General features: G+C 40.9%; 1 protein-coding gene across 1 annotated transcript in view; it reads right to left on the bottom strand.

Moving 5' to 3' along the window:
- The window catches only part of PDLIM4 (PDZ and LIM domain 4), a 62,998-nt gene that overhangs the window by 41,742 nt on the left and 3,600 nt on the right, over positions 1 to 17,656 (bottom strand). Inside the window, exon 2 of the mRNA XM_081185667.1 lies at positions 6,337 to 6,488. Within this exon, the coding sequence (XP_081041793.1) occupies positions 6,337 to 6,488 (152 nt within the window). The remainder of the gene's footprint in view (positions 1 to 6,336; positions 6,489 to 17,656) is intronic.

Below are 17,656 nucleotides of genomic sequence, written 5' to 3'. Positions count from 1 at the left end.
GAAGGTAGTATCTCTTTTTCTCCTAATAATAGGTTTTAATTAAAATGGTTGATTGATAGCTGCCTATATTGCCCTTGGACCATGAGTTGCATACTTTTAACACACACACATGTTTATTTGAGGAGTTACAAGAAGAAAATTGTGTGATTCACTTTCTCAGTGGCACCTTCTTTGGAAACTTGAGACTGTCATGCATAGTAACACTTTCCATACTCGGCACAGAACGAACATATATAGGGCATCCCTGTCAAAGGAGCCTTGCTTTATACCCAAATGTGCTGCAAACACACTGCCTAAATTAATGGATTGGGCCTGTGGTTTTCAGCTGCCATGAAGTGGAATTGGCTCCTGCCTCCTGTGCTCCTTCTGCCAGGAAGTGGGCTGGCAAGGGCACACAGCACAGAGTGCGGCATTCCCTCTACTCATCCCAATGACAAATCACTGCCCTCACATACTGCACCCCTTCTGCGCACTACACATCATTATTATGTGACCACTGTGCTCAGTAGTACCCTTCAGAGTTTCAGCCTAAGGAAACTTGGAAGGTCAATTCCTAAACCCATATTGTTTCAATTCTCTGCATTATATCATGCATTCTTTACTGGTTTGGAATGCTTTTCTTTACTTACTGAAGAAAACAGCTTCAGTTGTCCATAAAGCTGACATGCAAGAAGAATTATTAAAGAAAATGTTTTCTTAAAGTCCCCTGAATGCATCATTAACAGCTAAACAGCAAATATCTTTACATCACATTTCTGTGAACCAGAATTCATAGAGAATCGTGTTAGAAAACTTTCCTTAAACATCTGCTATAAACTTGACATTTTAGTCTCTTTTGGCCACATCAGAGTAATAAATGAAACCATGTTCTACGCTGGCTCAAAGAAGACACAGAAGCAAATAAGTTGATTTATAGCCTAAATTGCTCTGCTAAAACTTCACCTACCCCCATCACTTACTTTCTCCCACATAAAATGGTTGATGTGTGCTACTCCTAGCTCACCTTACTACTGTATTGCCTTGACGTTTTGCCCCTGCGTCTAAAAGGACTTTAGACCTACCATCTGCTAGCTTTCATGGTGATGTCTAGGTAATTCCTCATCTATGTCAGTTACCACAAATGAATCACTTCCATAAGCTGGATGTGTTTGGAACTGGTCAGAATTTTCCACTGCCTCATATCTGAACAAATGGGCTACTGTCTTACCCTTATTCAGTCAACACAGTAGTCTCACATATCTATGGCTTAATCCTTATGCTTTGAAGTCAGTGGGTGTTCTACCTGTGGCCGCTTCACACATTCAGATGTACACCAAGGATGCTTTTAAGTGTACACCTTTAAATATAATGTATGAATACAGCAGGTCTCTGAGATTTGTTAGTCTGACGTCTGTTTAATGCTTGCATTGTCCCTGCAGTGCTGTTCTCATTATTCCTAACTTTAATGTTTATAGTTTCATTTAGACTTAAATGAATGTGTGTTTGGGTGGGGAGAGAGAGAGAGAGAGAGAGAGAGAGAGAGAGAGAGAGAGCGCTTCTCTGAGAATCCTTGAAGAGCAGAATATATGAATAAATAAAATCAAATTTTATTATATGGAAATATATCAAAATGATAACTAAGGCACACTTCTGAAATTAGAACAATGATTTTGGTGTCTAACCCAGCCACTGTTCAAAACTAAAATCCTTATTTTACTGGTAACATGGAAATATTCTGTCACTTTGCTATTTTCCTACTGAACTTTCCAATGGGAGTGAAAGGGCATTGGCTGAACATAGTATGAAGAGGGGCCGCGGGAGGGACGATTCTTACATATCACAATGGGAATAATTCATTTAATGAAGGACAGTGGATGGAAAAACAATTGCCAGAGGATGAAAGATGTTCATTGAGACATGTCCTTTCTCTTGACATGACCATTAATCACATGGCCATAGCTGGGTATCCATGGAACCTTATTTGGCAAAGAGTGAGCAGCAACAAATTCCATGAGGATTCACTCAGCATATATAAAGAGAAACAAAATCATAAACAACTAGGCTATTTGAATTGGTCTACAGAAGTCCCCCCAGCGCTTTTTCTTAACTCTCACTAAATGGAAAATAAGGAAAGTGGTTTTATTATTATTATTTCACTTCTCTTCTCCCTCCCTCCCTTCTGTCTGGTAGAAAATAAATTAAGAAAACAAAGTAGAACATGTCAAGGACATAAACAGGAAAGCAGAAACATAATTCATTGATAGGAATGCATGTGTGTGAAAACACAGTGTCTCAAAACTACAGGAACTACTTATCCAAACTATTAAGAACAGCCAGCCTCCCTTTCTTAGAAGTTTAGCTTGAATCCAAACCTAAAGGGTACATATGCAATCAGTGAAAATCTTAGTACCAACTAAGCTATCCTAATACATGCCAGCTGAGAATTTGGCCTACAGGACTGGCCTTTTTTTAAAAAATAAAAATATAATCATCCTTCCAACCTGAAGGAAAACCAAAGCATCATACTTCCAATTGGCACTGGAACGTAATATCTCAAATCTGATTGAAGTCCCTCAAGTCTGCCAAGGTAAGAAATAACAGAATTTTAAAAATATAAAATGAGAAGCTATGATATCTATTTTGTGAAGTACTAAGAAGAACAACATACTTCATTAAGAGGCATCCACTAGGTTCCAGAAGGCTATTATATTAAAACATAAACAGGAATCCTTCAAAAAACATTTTTTGAATCACAGAATATAAATGACAGCTAACTGTTAATGCTCTTAAAACAGTAGCCCCCAGTTTATAAGCTGTGGAATGTGTATCACTGAACTCTTAAGTACTTGCAAGTTTTATTCCTTTCAGTGAGGTCCAAACTGAATAGAGTTTCTGAAGACTGGGCCTTAAATTATTTTTTACAATGATGCAGCCAAGGCTGAAGTCCAATTTAACTCAACAGGACTTACTTTGGAGGGAAATGCAAGGTATTTGTAGGTTACGCCAGTTCCCAACAGTAAGCTGAACATTTCTCCTAATCATCTAATAAGTGAAAGTCAGCTCAGTGTTAACGCTAAATCCGTTTTATGTAATAGAATGCAATATTTTTTCTGAAAGTAGGAAAATGAAAGCAAATGCATTCTGTGCTTCTGATGTCTGAACATCACAGTGCAGGAGTTTTGTGGACATAAAACACATATGTATTTTTATTGGTAAGGAATGAATGTTAAACATGCTGATTTTATAGAAGTATTTGGATATGGGAGGTCTAGATTATCAGAATTATCAGAAGGGTAGCTTCCCATTTCTTTTGAGAAGCGTTGCTATGCAAGGATGACTCATTCTCAGTGACAAAATAGGCCTGGATGTGGCTTGAATAGTGACTAACTTTTATCGGCCAGACAGAATGGTTAGGAATTCAACAAATTGCTAAATGCTGAGTGGAGAAATATAAAAAAACCCACATCACCCCTATGTTTAATTTGGTCCAGTCTAAAAACAGAATCAGTAAAAATGTTACTGTAGTTGTTTTAGCTGAAGCACAAAATAAACAAATTGATTTTCCCCATTAGGAGAGACCTTGCTTTTTACAAAAAGGCAGTTGTTCAATTTTGGAGGCAAATATATTTTAGATTTAAATTCTTTATAAAGCATTCATAAATGCAATAATGACCTGACATGGAGAAGTGAAAGGAACAAAAGAAACCCCAACTCCTGTATCATCCAGTAATGTTAGTAGGTCCAGGACAGGAATCAAATCCTTACAAGAAAGAGCAGAGTACAATAGTGAGGAATTGTGGAAAAGTAACAGCTCTATTCTCCAACAGATCGGAGAATTACAAAGCAAAAGATTTGTGATCAAAATTAGAACTATGTTGAATTTTCATTCTCACACATTTCTGAGAATGTGTGCACTCCCCCAAACTCTTCTTTCCAGTTTTAATTACGTTTGCAGCCATTGTTCCCTCAAACTTTGGCACTTTAAAAAATACTTTAACTGGGCTTTGTCTTCCTAAATATGTAAGAGTCTGCTGGATCAGGCCAATGGCCCATGAAGTACAGCATCCTGTTCTCACAGTGGCCAACTAGATGCCGATGAAAAGCTCCAAAGAAGGACCTGAGCACAACAGCACTCTCCCCACTCATGATTCCTAGCAACTGGCTTTCAGAGGCATACCGCCTCCAAGAGTGGAGGCAGAACATAGCCATCTTGGCTAGTAGCCATTGATAGGCTTGTCCTCCATGAATTTCTCCTTCAATAATTGATAAAATTTTCAGAGACCATGTAATTATTGTGATGACTTCTTGGGGCCATAGAGCCAACCTGATTTAGCTACTCAGTGACATCCGGTCAGTGCAAATGCAGGAGGCGCTGGGTAGCAAAAATGCCAGATGTTCTGATTACCAATTGGCTGGAGGTCTCCTAGAAAACATGGCTGCATAAGCAGCTAGGTTTGAGTTCCTCACAGGCCAAGACTTTCTCACTGGTTCTGAAGGCAGATGGAGCAAAGATGTTAGAAGCTGCCCTCCCACTTCTCAGATATTGCAAGGGTTATTCCTCCCCCAGGGCAAATGCTTTTATATCCTTTCTAGGGCGGTGGTGGTGGGATGAAGCCAAAATGGGAGGCAGTTTCTGAGGGGTGCACAAATGTTTACAAAACTCATTTCCCTGGTTCAGCTAAGCTTTTATCAAAAGGGCAGAAATCTACTTTAGCCACAATAGAGTTTATTTCGGTGCAGAAATATGCTAGTTAAAGTTATGTGAAAACACATGTGGTGCTGAAAGCATTACATCATGTTGTCTCTAACAATGTGGTCTCATTCAATCACAGTTATTGGAGACCTGCTGTACTAGAGATAAACACCCCCACATAGCTCATTGTCTTACAATATGAGAATGATAGCAAGAAACAGGGCCCCAGATATCATCTAGCGTATCTGTAGACTTGCAATACTTAAATTCACTGAAACTGATGATAATTCAGTTTGCATTTTAAAGCTTCTCTATTGAGTGTGTTCTATTGCTAAGCTATCATTAGAGTTGAGACACTTCCCTGTAATATCCTCCGCCTACTACCACTCTGATCTTTTCTACATTTCTACAGAGCCAGCCCTACCAAGAGGCAGAGTGAGGTAGATGCCTCAGGCGGCAAATATTTAAGGGCAGCAACTGGAGCTTTAAAATACTTGGAGCAGATCCACACTATACATTTAAAGCACATTCAACATACATTTAAAACACATGGCATCCCCCAAAGAATTCTGGCAAGTGTAGTTTCCCCCTCACAGAGCTACAATTCCTATCATCCTTAAAAGACTACATTTCCCAGGGCTTTTTTTCAGCTGGAACTCAACGGAACTGAGTTCCAGCACCTCTTAGGTGCATTCCAGCAGCCCTTTAGGGTTGTGACGATTGGGTTGCTGCAGCGATCGTGTTGGCACAGTGAATGTAATTGTGGCTGCACGCCGGAGGTGGAAGTCGGCAGCAGGGTTGCCAAAAGTGGCTGTTCCCCCTAAAAAAAAAAAGCTCAACAGCTTTGTGTGGGTGCTCAGCAAGTTCCAACACCTCTTTCTAGAAAAAAAAAAAGCCCTGACAGTTCCCATGATTCTTTGCTAGAATTCATGCGCTTTAAAATGTGCATTGAATGTGCTTTAAATGTATGGTGTGGATCTGCTCTAGTTCTCCAAAGGTGGGAAGAGTCTAGGAGGCAGAGGCTCAAAAGGCCTCAGCTTCACTTCCAACCCTTGTTGGGGCAGGTTGCTCACTTGCCCTGAGGGCGACTCCTCGGGATGAGAGAAGGACATGTTGCACTTGAAAATGTAGTGTGATAAAAATCCATTATACAACCCACAAGTGTGTATCGTGAACATGTAGTGTGATAAAAATCCATTATACAACCCACAAGTGTGTATCGTGAACATTAGGTAGGAAATGACCAACTGATTGTGCTCTGTCAGTTGCTTCATACATTCTGATATGTCTATGCACACATCCCTATGCATGTTGACTTTTTTAAAAGGGTCATCTTTACTCCTAGAAAGTAAAAAGTTGAACATTTTGAGAGAATGGGCAGTATTCAACTAAGTCTTACTCAGAGTGGACCCATTAAAATTACTGGGCCTATCATGTTCATTTATTTTAATGGGTCTACTCTTGAGTAAAACCTGCTTGAATACCACTCAATGGATATAGGAATGTACCCTCCAACATTTAGGATACTACACATGGCAAATTTGTGAGTGAGGTGCAAGCAGATGCATAATCCCACTGTCCAGCCACAGGTTCAGTACATACATTTTGGTGAATGTGCACAGATGTAGTGCGTCAGCATGAAGAGGCAAGCACGGATAGTTTACCTGTTCACAGATAGGGTCAGCTGATCCAGGCAAGCTTTGATCTTGTTTTGTGCTTCTAGATGTGTCATGTTTTCTGTGCTCTCACCATTAATTGACAAGATGACATCACCTGGGCAAAGGCTGGCAAGGGCAGCTTTACTTCCAGGATTAATCTGCATGAGAGAAAGAAAAGTTTGATTACTATGAAGTTTTAATAGTGAGTGAGTCAGATTTGTTCCTCAATGTAAACTGCATGTGGAGAAAAAGCAGGTCCAGGACATTTATTGACTTTTATTCTTGTTGGGGTTGTGAGAGTGAAGAAAGCAGAGTAGAAACTGGTAGCACACTGTTTTTAGAGCTTCCCTGAGCAAGCAGCTTTGAACTGAGAGAGCCAGCAGAAAAGAACAGAGAAACCCACAGGAAAACTGCTGATCCATTACAAACGGCCAAAGTCTATCTGCAACGATTTCCAGCTCATAAGGATTGTAACTAAGGTTAAAATGTATTGGCTTATTTCTTTCTCTTTCTTTCTCTTTAGAGTGCCATATGTTATGTGGCCAGCATGATGCCTATTTCGAGTTAAACAGCTTGGTGAACTTAGTCTCCATTGACAATAGTTCAGGTTAGAAGCTTGAAACCCAGGCCATGATTGTATGGCCAAGTATCACTGGAGAATCGCTGGAGTCAATAAAGAGTGTTAAGGATGCTTGTGGAATCTGCTTCTGCTGGATTTTTGAAATTTCACTGTACTGAATTAGGTTTCACCCAACAATGTTCTCATGCTCTTTGATCCAGTAGAGACTTCCAGCACCATGTATTCATGCTCCTTGTTTGCGAGAGCATCCGGCGGTTGCCATACAAGAGTCCACCAGTGCAGCATTTGTACTCCAACACAGTTCCATGGCCTGGTGAATAAGGAGCATAGAGTAGTGGGAAGTCAGTGTTGCATTATGGGGGAGGTGTGTACTAGCAGAGAGGTGATAAAGCACACTTTCTGTCCAATATGCAGCTGAAGCACCTTGCTAACTTATTAGTGATATTCGGGGGGGGGGGGATTTGCAATTGAGACTCATTCAGAAGCTAGATAAATCCAAGCTGAATCTTATACTATGAGCAGACTGCAAATGCATTTGGCCCTTGGAAACCCCCACTTTTATTGCCAAGGTTCACTGTTTTGTCACATGCTTCGGATCAGCTCATTCAGTTCAAGGGACAAATGAGAAATTGTTTCTATAATTGAAAGAAACAGTCAACATGGTGGCAACTATTCTAATAGCCTTCTGCCAGGGTGTTATCTTCCACAACAACTTTCCCTGATTACCTGTCACTTTCCAGTCATGCATGAAATATCATGCTGTTTATTAAATCTTTATCGCTTCCCCTCCTGCTGTTTTTGTATTAATGCCAAAATCTTGCAAAGCTTGTAACTCCCTTTGAAGGAGGCTAATGACACATCCTGTAATTTGAATTTGTAGTTTGAATTTGAAAGAAAAATGGGGAGTGGATTCTACACTCCAAAATGAAACAAAGTTTTCCTTGAACCACTGGGTATCAGAACAAATAGTCTTCGTGCATAAGATTAATCTATTATGATATAATGGAAGTAGATCAGTGGCCAATGAATTTGTGAATAATTTAACTCCATGTTTACCCTCTAGCTTTCTCCACAGTCATTCACAGCATCTGTTATTGCTTCCAAGCACAATTGCCACGAAAAGCTAGACTACTATGGTAATAATAATAATAATAATAATAATAATAATAATAATAATTATTATTATTATTATTATTATTATTATTATTATTATTATTTTATTTATACCCCACCCATCTGGCTGGGTTTCCCCAGTGTTATCTAAAGAAACATTTCTCTGGAGTTTTGGTTAATTATATCTTGCTGTGTTAAGAGATCATTCTTATCGTAATAACCATAATTCTGTTTCCTCAAGAGATGTGTAACTTCTTTTAAATAAGCTGAGAATTATTTTCTTACAAATAAATAAGCACTTGCTGCTTAATATGGATCATAGATGACAAAACTTTCACCACAGTTGTTTTTAGTTAATAGCTTACTGTAACTATATACGACTTTTCTGTTAATTCACAGAATGCCAGTAATAATTTAAAGTAACAGAACAATAAACAACAAACAATAAAAGAGCAGAATTCTCTGAATCAGGCTTTTCAGAAAAGAATTGCATAGCACATGAATGATGTAAGATTGGAAACCTGCTTTCTTTAGGTTAGATGAGTGTTTTTTATATAGAAATGATTGAGGGTGCCATCACAAAACAAAATTAAGTATAAAACAGAGGTAGGGTCCGAGCCACAAAACAAAAACCCACCGTTTTCTGTTTGAATTTAGCAAACCCCTCAATCCACAGAAGGCAAGCTCCTTCCTTGCCTTTCAGGCAATTCCCCTCATCTCTCTGTCTTCCCCTCCCCCATTAACATCAGCACCCAAACGTATGCAAGATTGGCACTGCAGAATTGTCCATTGGAACTGTGTCAGGTTAGGACTATAATCCTGCCCAAGATTAAAAAGCCTTTCTAACCATACCTTCAGGTACTCCTAAGGTGACAATACTCTACAGGTCCTTTTCTGTGAGGGCCCCCCACCTCTGGAACTCTCCCCTCTTGAATAGCCCCCTCACTCCTTACCTTTAGGAAGGCACTTAAAGCTTTTTTAAAAATAAATAAATAAATCAGGCTTTGGAACTCCCCTAGCTATTTTGGCTGCTATCTAATCTGCTATAGTCTTGGGTTGTCTATTATAATCCTACTTTATATACACCTCAGCAGCTGTATAAGAAGCATTTTATTCAGCTTCTCAAGCTTTCTATTTCATAAAAAACACTCCCATGCAGCAACCCTGGAAGTATGTACTGACAGAGTCACTTTTCTATTCAGATGTTGTATAGAATAACTTAACAATATTACACAGATGCTGTGTCATGAAACCTAAACATTCAGTCTGACCCTTCTAGCCATTGCCTTTTATTAAACCCCTTATAGGCCCATTTCTTTCAGAACTGAGATGGTGGCGAGAGGAAGTTGAATAAATAGCTTATTGCTGACTTTTAAATGACTTGATTTTTAAAAAGCATAAAAAAGAACACCTGTGTAGCAACATATTTTTATTAACCAAAACACAAACACTAAAATGTTCCATAAAATGGTTTAAGTTTAGAATTCTCCCTAACTAGCAGTTCCTTAAGGAGACCAGACAAAAACTGTACAGTGGTACCTCGGGTTACAGACGCTTCAGGTTACAGACGCTTCAAGTTACAGACTCCGCTAACCCAGAAATAGTACCTCGGGTTAAGAACTTTGTTTCAGGATGAGAACAGAAATTGTGCGGTGGCGGTGTGGCGGCAGTGGGAGGCCCCATTAGCTACAGTGGTGCTTCAGGTTAAGAACAGTTTCAGGTTAAGAATGGACCTCCGATTAATAAAAATTATTTTTAAAAAAGAAAAAAGAACGGACCTCCGGAATGAATTAAGCTCTTAACCAGAGGTACCACTGTATTGAAATAAGCATATGCTTTTAACAAGATTCATTAACTGGGTTCCATTAAAACAACACAGAAGAGTTTGTTTTAGTGGATTGCAAATATCACTGACTGTTATTGATTACAATTGCCACAGGCAGTTTTGGCAAGAAGCAGATGAGTTGCAATTGACAATCATGCAAGTTTAACTCTCTTGGTATGGGGGTGGAAAACGTATGCAAGCCAAAGGAAAACTTAAAATGAACTTACATAATTCTGAATGAAGTGAGTCAGTGCATGACAGACACCTTCCTTTGGATGTTTTGTCTAGACTAGAAAAGTTTCTGAACTTGAAAGTTCTCTATTGTATTTTGTAGAAAGCCAAGCACAGCAGGGCTATTTAACAGACAATGGTACCTTCATTTCTGCTTTCACTGCAGGACTGAAAGGGATGCCAGGCATCCTCCAGCCTAGTTCCTTGCTTTTCATCTGTTTGCGTGATTACTATGGTTGGGTTGACACATGAGGGAAATGAAGTCATGACCTCCGAAGGTAAGATATATTGTTTGAATTTTCTCTGGTTTAGCATAGTGTTAGAGACTGAACTATGAATCAGAAAGAGCTTACTGCGTGGCAGTTAGCAGACACAGGGTACCCAATCTGGATTGTAACCACAATGAGGGGCAAAAGGTTAGAGCCACCTACTATCCCTTTAGGGTTCCAGCATAGATCAAACCCTCCTAACATGCTATTTACTGTGAAAATGGTGCTGCATGTAGTTTGGCTGTCAATGATAATATGATTTTCTGTGCTAATTATTGCTGTAATTTTTCTCCCTGCTTTTTTTCCTTGCAAAATATAGAAAAGAGTCCTGAGTAAATCATATTTCAGTACGATGCATGGCTGGTATTTTATACTGGTTTGTTTGCAAACACCCTATGCTGTTCCAAAGGGTCGCTCAACTCCCAAGAATGTCTTTTTGCAGGGTGCATGAGGGTACAACGGTGGAAGGAGCCAGGAAAGCCTTACTGCATGAGTGGAGTTCTGCTTGCTCTTCTTTGAATCCAACCCGATGAGTGGCAAAGGAACACTAAATATTTCCAGTTAATTGTGCGAGCTTGGTAAAGGAAAGGCAAGAGTTAGGGTTGTGTTTTTGTTTTTTTATAAGGTCTTGTAATCCCATTATCCCTCCAACCTTCTGAATGCTACTACCCACAACTTCTCTTCTAGCCATGAATGTGGGAGAACAGGATCAATGACCGCCTTTGTGAGGGCTGCTTCCATCTGCTGATGTGTGGAGTGCTCAGCTCTGTCCCCTGGAGACTGACACATTTACTTCACATTCACAGTATAAAGCTATCCCTCTCCAGAGATTGCAAGAGCCTGCTGCTAAAATGTATGGTTTTAGTTATGAATCTTGTTGCCAGCCAAGAAGAGCTGAGTTATCTCACGAGTGAGGAAAAAGGAAGCAGAGCACCACAGTGCTTGGCTTCCCCTATCCATGTCATCCTCTAATGGTAGAATTATATGTTTCAGTTACAGGAACCATATGGCTGTTGCCAAAAGCAGCAACCTTACAGCTCTTTCTCCCTTCCTCCCCCGGCAAACATTTAACAGTACAAAGCATATAATGTGCCAATCCCAACCCTCGAAAGCCAAGGGAATCAATTGGAGAATGGATAAAGAGACTCTCAGCTCAGTGACATCATGTCACACATTTTGTACCAAAGGTTATGGGAAAGATAGGAAGTGGAGACATAGGGCTGGTGTTTTTGAGGGCCAGTGGCAAGCATGGGGGCTGTAACCAGGGCTGGCCCAAGACATTTCAGCACCTCAGGCAACCCCAGAATGGAGCTACCCCTCTCCCTGCCAGTGAAGAAGGAATGAGTGAAGGTCAGCATTAGGAACGGATTGGGGGAAAGAGAGGAAGATCAACATTGGGATCTACTGGCCCTGGGTACCTTGCCACCTGAGACAATCACCTCACTTGGCTCCATGTGTTGGCCACCCCTGACTGTTAGGGAATGCACAAATGTAGAGCATTTTCCTTTCTCAGTGGGCCTTCTATTCAAGGATGAGCCCTAGTGGACCTATCTGGTGACTGTGACTTGTTACAAGAACTTTTCAAACCCATCTGCCAAGCTCAAAAGCCAAAGCAGGGGACCCTTATTTACAGGAATCTCTATTCCTATTGGAGTGTTTACCCTGTGCCACCGAGTGCTGAAAAAAAATATTTTTAAAGAGAGCCCAAGAGGTACCACATGCACCCAGCCCAATAAAGCCATTGTGCTTATCTAATTAAATGAAACAAATGTCCCTCATTTGTGAATCATATAATTAGTACCTCTTGATGCACTCACTCAGATGTCTCTAACAATATAAATATATTTATATTCTTTGTGTATCAATTTATCACTGGCAATAATATATATATATTTTATTTCTTAGTGCCATTTCTGTAATTCAATTCACTGCCCTCTGTTTATTCCCTTTTAGAGCTTTTGCACAACAAATGGTTGAGTATGAAAACAATCCTTTTAAAACTGGATGTTGTTGTTTTTGCTTCTTTTGAATAAATATAAGCAGAGTAGCTGGACTGATCTGATTACTATACCAAGCTATTAAATTTACATATTGTAAATATACTTATGTGTTAGCAGCATCACTGTCATAAACTGGGAACCTGTCCTAGTAAAGGTAAAGGGACCCCTGACCATTAGGTCCAGTCGTGACCGACTCTGGGGTTGCGGCGCTCATCTCGCTTTAGTGGCCGAGGGAGCCGGCGTTTGTCCGCAGACAGCTTCCGGGTCATGTGGCCAGCATGACTAAACCGCTTCTGGCAAACCAGAGCAGCGCACGGAAACGCCGTTTACCTTCCCGCCGGAGCGGTACCTATTTATCTACTTGCACTTTGATGTGCTTTTGAACTGCTAGGTTGGCAGGAGGGGAACCTGTCCTATTCCCATTTTATTTCAGGTACAAGGTTTGGACTCAGTGACACTTTCTATTTTAAAATGTTTTTGGTTGTTTTTCTGTTGAAAATGTCAAATCATGACAGTCTACTTGAGAAATGGATGAAATGGTTTCAGGTCTTGGTTCAAAGTGGGAACCTTGATGTTTGCATATTATTTCCACAGAAACTTGGAGCACCTGCGTCAGGAGAACAATAGTTTAAACTTTGTTTTTAAAATACTGATGTCATTACACTAACATTGTAAAAGTTCTGTAAATCCCCCCCATTAGGCTGAATGTGTTTTGTTTTGTCCAGCTTGGCAAAGCTTGAAAATGTTTAGGGTGTGTGAGGTTTATTTTGTTAAGCTTCCACCAAGGTCAGACCTTGAAGGAATGGAACAACATGAATCATCCCTTCTGTCTGATTTCCTATCCCAGATTATCAGTGGGACTGATTAATTAAAGTAATTCATTTTATGCACAAAGTCAATATTATCTTAGTTTTCTGTGGGGGGAAAGCACTATTAAGTGCATAAGGTAAGGGTAGTTCATAATGATGTTCAAAAGAAGGGAAATTTAAAATTGAGTCATAAAGACCTGCACATTACTACTTAAGAAACACAACTGAATTTTCTACAGTAAATCCAAAAACCAGTAATTTATCAGTAGCCAACCACTGTTAAATACAGGAAATAATAACCATTAATGCAGCTACACCATTTTTGTTGAGAAACACCACCCATGCTGTATTGCATGATTAAATTATACACATGGATTACATGATAGTGCACAAGTAGATCTATAAGCATATTCCAGCCATAAGACACAAAGGCTTCTTTTGTGGTCTCTACAATCATAGCAGGCGCTGTAACTCTCCAACAGTTTGACTTCACCCCTGAAAGGGCACTTTTCCATTGTCTCCCAAGACAGATGGATGCCAGCCAACCAATATTTTCCTTGCTTCAAATTAACACTGAAAAGCTAGATTTGCTCTAGTGTATATACGTATCTGTAACGTTTTATGACATTGATAGTTGTTGGCACATGTTCCCATGTGCCAAATGACTGTGATATTCATGAGCTGGAAACATCTCCCTTTAGCACAGGGGTTGCCAATGTGATGCTCATGGGCATCAGTGTGCCCACCAATACATCCTATGATACCCATGAAAGGTTTCAAGAAACATTCCATCAAAAATCCACATGAGAGACTGCTTGGACTTCCTGCTCAGCTCCTGTTTGCATTAGTTCAGCTCCCTTAAACATGATCACATTTCATGGATGCCAGGATTGGACATTCATCCTACCATCTCCTCTGACAGTGGCTGATGTAGGCGCATTTCCCCCATTGATGGCGAAGGGAGAAACCTGCATTATTTTATAGTTCTGTCTCTTTTTGTGCTTTCTTTGATAAAGCAGCCATTACACTATGCTGCCATGACAGCCATGTTTGTGCTATGTCATTTAGTGGGGGTGGGACCAGGGAGGCCATGGCCCCGGGCGCAAATTTATGAGGGGGTGCAACCAGGCACCTCCACAACAGGTTCCCACATTGAGGCCAGAGCTGTAGGGAGGCAAGCCACACCTGGGACAGGCCTTTGGTGCTGGGCAGTGGCAGTGCCTCCTCATGGCTGGCAGAGGGACAGCTGCACTTGTGCCACCACCACCCACAGAAGAGGCAGGGAGGAAGAGGAAGGTGGGAAAGCAATGCCAGAGCCACGTGTGTTGCCCAGAGCACCTAGCTGCAAGGACAGGAGGTCAAGGCGACACAGCATTGCTATTGGCTTCACGTTTCTCTGCCTTATTTCTGCTCCCAGGTTGGGGCTAGTTTGCAAGGAGAGACTCCCTTGATTAGATGCTGGCCAGCAAATGAACTGATTGCTGCCCAGTCCACCAGGGTGTCAGGAAGCCGACAGGGAGAGCAGGTTGTTTGCAAGTCAGAGAAAGAGAGAGAAACACTTGGCTAACTTGCAGTTAGTTTCTTCATTAAGGAAGCAGAACAAAGAACACACAGAGGGCAATCCTGTCTTAACGAAGCAGTTGTTCGGTGGGGCTTAGGAAGCTGTCAGCAGAAAAGTGGCCTTGAGGGAGAATTGCAGGTTCTACCTCCCCTCTGTCATCACTATCAGCACCTACATCAAAACTGGGAACCTCCTCTCCCTGTCCTCTCTTTGCTATCCCTCAAGCACCCTACTATCCCACAAGCACCCTACTTCTAGCACATCCCAGCTTCTCCCCTCCTCTGAGGTAAGACCAGAGTTGCACCACCAGTCCCCAGGCATGAGATCCTCTTCTTCTGTGCCTTCCCTGTGGGGCTCTTGGTTGGGTGGATTCCACCACTCTTCCTCATCCAGCCAGTTCCTGACACAGGGGGATGCAACACTTGCCCTGCCCCAGGCTCCAGCTACCCACTCTACGCCCCTGATACCATGCCCCAATGGCAGCAACTTTGTGATTAGCCCTTTGTCCAAATTCCAGATGTGCCCACTGGCCCAAAATTTTCACAGTGCCTGGTTAGTGGGGCTTAATTCTGAGTAAACATTCATAGGATTGCTCTGTAAGGCTGTGGTCCAATGCACATTTGTTGGGGAATAAACCTCACAACACAGTGAGACTAATTTCTGAGTGAACCTGAACAGGATCACACTTAAAACCGCTTAAGAATAGGTTATCTGGTGGTTCTCTGGATATGATAAATTCCATTAAGACCAAAGGGTGGCAAGGAGAATGGCAGAGAGCTAGCAAACATTTTTTAAATAAACAAAAAGTGTTGATGCCTAGAGACCAATTGCTTTCCCTCTGGGCATATCTATTATGTGCTTGTTTAACAGATGTCTGTATTATTTTACTCACTCCTCATCAGTACCTTGTCACATGTTCCTTGCCTGCTACTACTCAAGGTCTGTGTTATTAAAATCCCCCCATTAAAATAATGGGATTTGTGCAAAACCTATCTAAATTAAGAAGAACATATAGAGTTTTGCAGCCAAATATATTCAAATTGACTGTAACAATTACAAATAGAATAGTTTTGAAAAGTTATTCATTTGCCTGTCTTTGACATTTTGTTTTAGGATTGCTGGATGTGATTCCCATTTACTGCAGCGACTTCTTCCAGACTGAATGCAGCTACAGAGAATGAATTTTGCAGGCTGCATGGGGGGAAACACCTTTTAGCAGCTGTTTCTCCTTGCAATGTATGTGACAGCTTTATGAGCCATTATGTATACCTATCCCAAACACAAAATGGCTACAAAAGTGATATAAAAAAGGCAAGTTATCTATTTGACTTCAAAGAGAAATGTTCAGTCCTTTAAGACACTCCCAAGATTCAAAGTTCGCAAACTTTTGCAATGAAAAGACAAAGGAGGTCAGTATTTTTGACACAACAAATACTCAAAATGGAATGGCCTAAATAGCATAGTACCATGTCTGCTAACTCATTTACCAAGTTCTGTATTTTTGTGACAAAATACTGCTTTAATACTAAAAAAAAATTCCTCGCTGCTTTGTAATGTATATAAGACTTTTACATATCCATTTTTCAAGGCAGCCTGAAGAAGAAATGGGTAACAACCTATTGTAGGAGTACTTTATATTTCAGTTTGAGATTAAATGTTCCCTATGTCTCTGGGACAGTAGCTGATGTTCTATATTAGGAAAAGAGCTTGGAATGTGTTGGATAGCTTAGCTTTAGCAGCGTAAACATTTTGTTTTTTGGGGAGGAGGATTCAAAGTTAATTTTTATTAACTACTAAAATGGTCATAATCGCAGATGAAGCTGCTTCAAAAGGCCTCTCTGAAAGGCAAAATGCAGCCCTACTCTTTAATTACTAACCATTGGGTTAAATCATAGCAAGGTTAACTTTGTATTAACAAGCCTGTAGCACACAACGTGCCAAATTCTGCACTGTCTCCTCTCCCTGAAACTCAGTTTATGAAAACAAGATTTCAAAAGTGTTGCTGCAGGCGGAATCTAGTGCGACACTGGAAAGCTGCTGGCCAGGTGGTCACATGTCATGTGCTTTGTGTTTCCAGGTGAATAAGAAATAGTACCTCAATTGTTTTCTTATCACATGAGATTATTGTACTGATTCCCTTTCTCAAGCTGAGGTGGGGAAGAGACTTTAAAATATAAAGTTCTGTTATTTTAAACAGATGATTTTTTTGGTATTCCAAAGCACTGTTGTTTTTCTCCTTAGGGGGAAAAAAAAAGAGTGCTAGGATTTTAAAAAGCTGGCATGACTACAGCCATGACTATAGCCACCACAATGTAAAGTCTGCCCAGGTTCCTCGCATAGCTTGCAGTAGGCCTACAAGAAAAATCTTTACAACTACCCAACCATTTGGCACCCTCCTAAATAGTAAGGAAGCATGCCTCCATGGTTAACAGAAGTTGAACAAGCTTTGATCTGATTAACAGGACTGGCAGGTCCTGATGATCACTGACTGGCAAGATGGCTCATGATGGATGGCTCAGTCAGTAGAGCACGAGACTCTTAATCTCTGGGTCATGGGTTTGAGCTCCATGTTGGACAAAAGATTCTGGCATTGTAGGGGGTTGGACTAGATGACCCTCATGATATCTTCCATCTCTACAATTCTATTACAGTCATAAAGGTAAAGGTACCCTGCCCATACGGGCCAGTCTTGACAGACTCTAGGGTTGTGCGCTCATCTCACTCTAGAGGCCGGGAGCCAGCGCTGTCCGCAGACACTTCCAGGTCACGTGACCAGCGTGACGAAGCTGCTCCGGCGAACCGGCACCAGAGCAGCACACGGTAAACGCCGTTTACCTTCCCGTTATAAAGCAGTACCTATTTATCTACTTGCACTTAAGGGTGCTTTCGAACTGCTAGGTGGGCAGGAGCTGGGACCGAACGACGGGAGCTCACCCCG

The sequence above is a fragment of the Podarcis bocagei genome (genome assembly GCF_964188305.1).
Source record: "Podarcis bocagei genome assembly, chromosome: 2".
NCBI classification, from domain to species: Eukaryota; Metazoa; Chordata; class Lepidosauria; order Squamata; family Lacertidae; genus Podarcis; species Podarcis bocagei.
The sequence above is the reverse complement of the archived record's forward strand: the minus strand, read 5'-3'. Positions and strand labels throughout refer to the sequence as shown.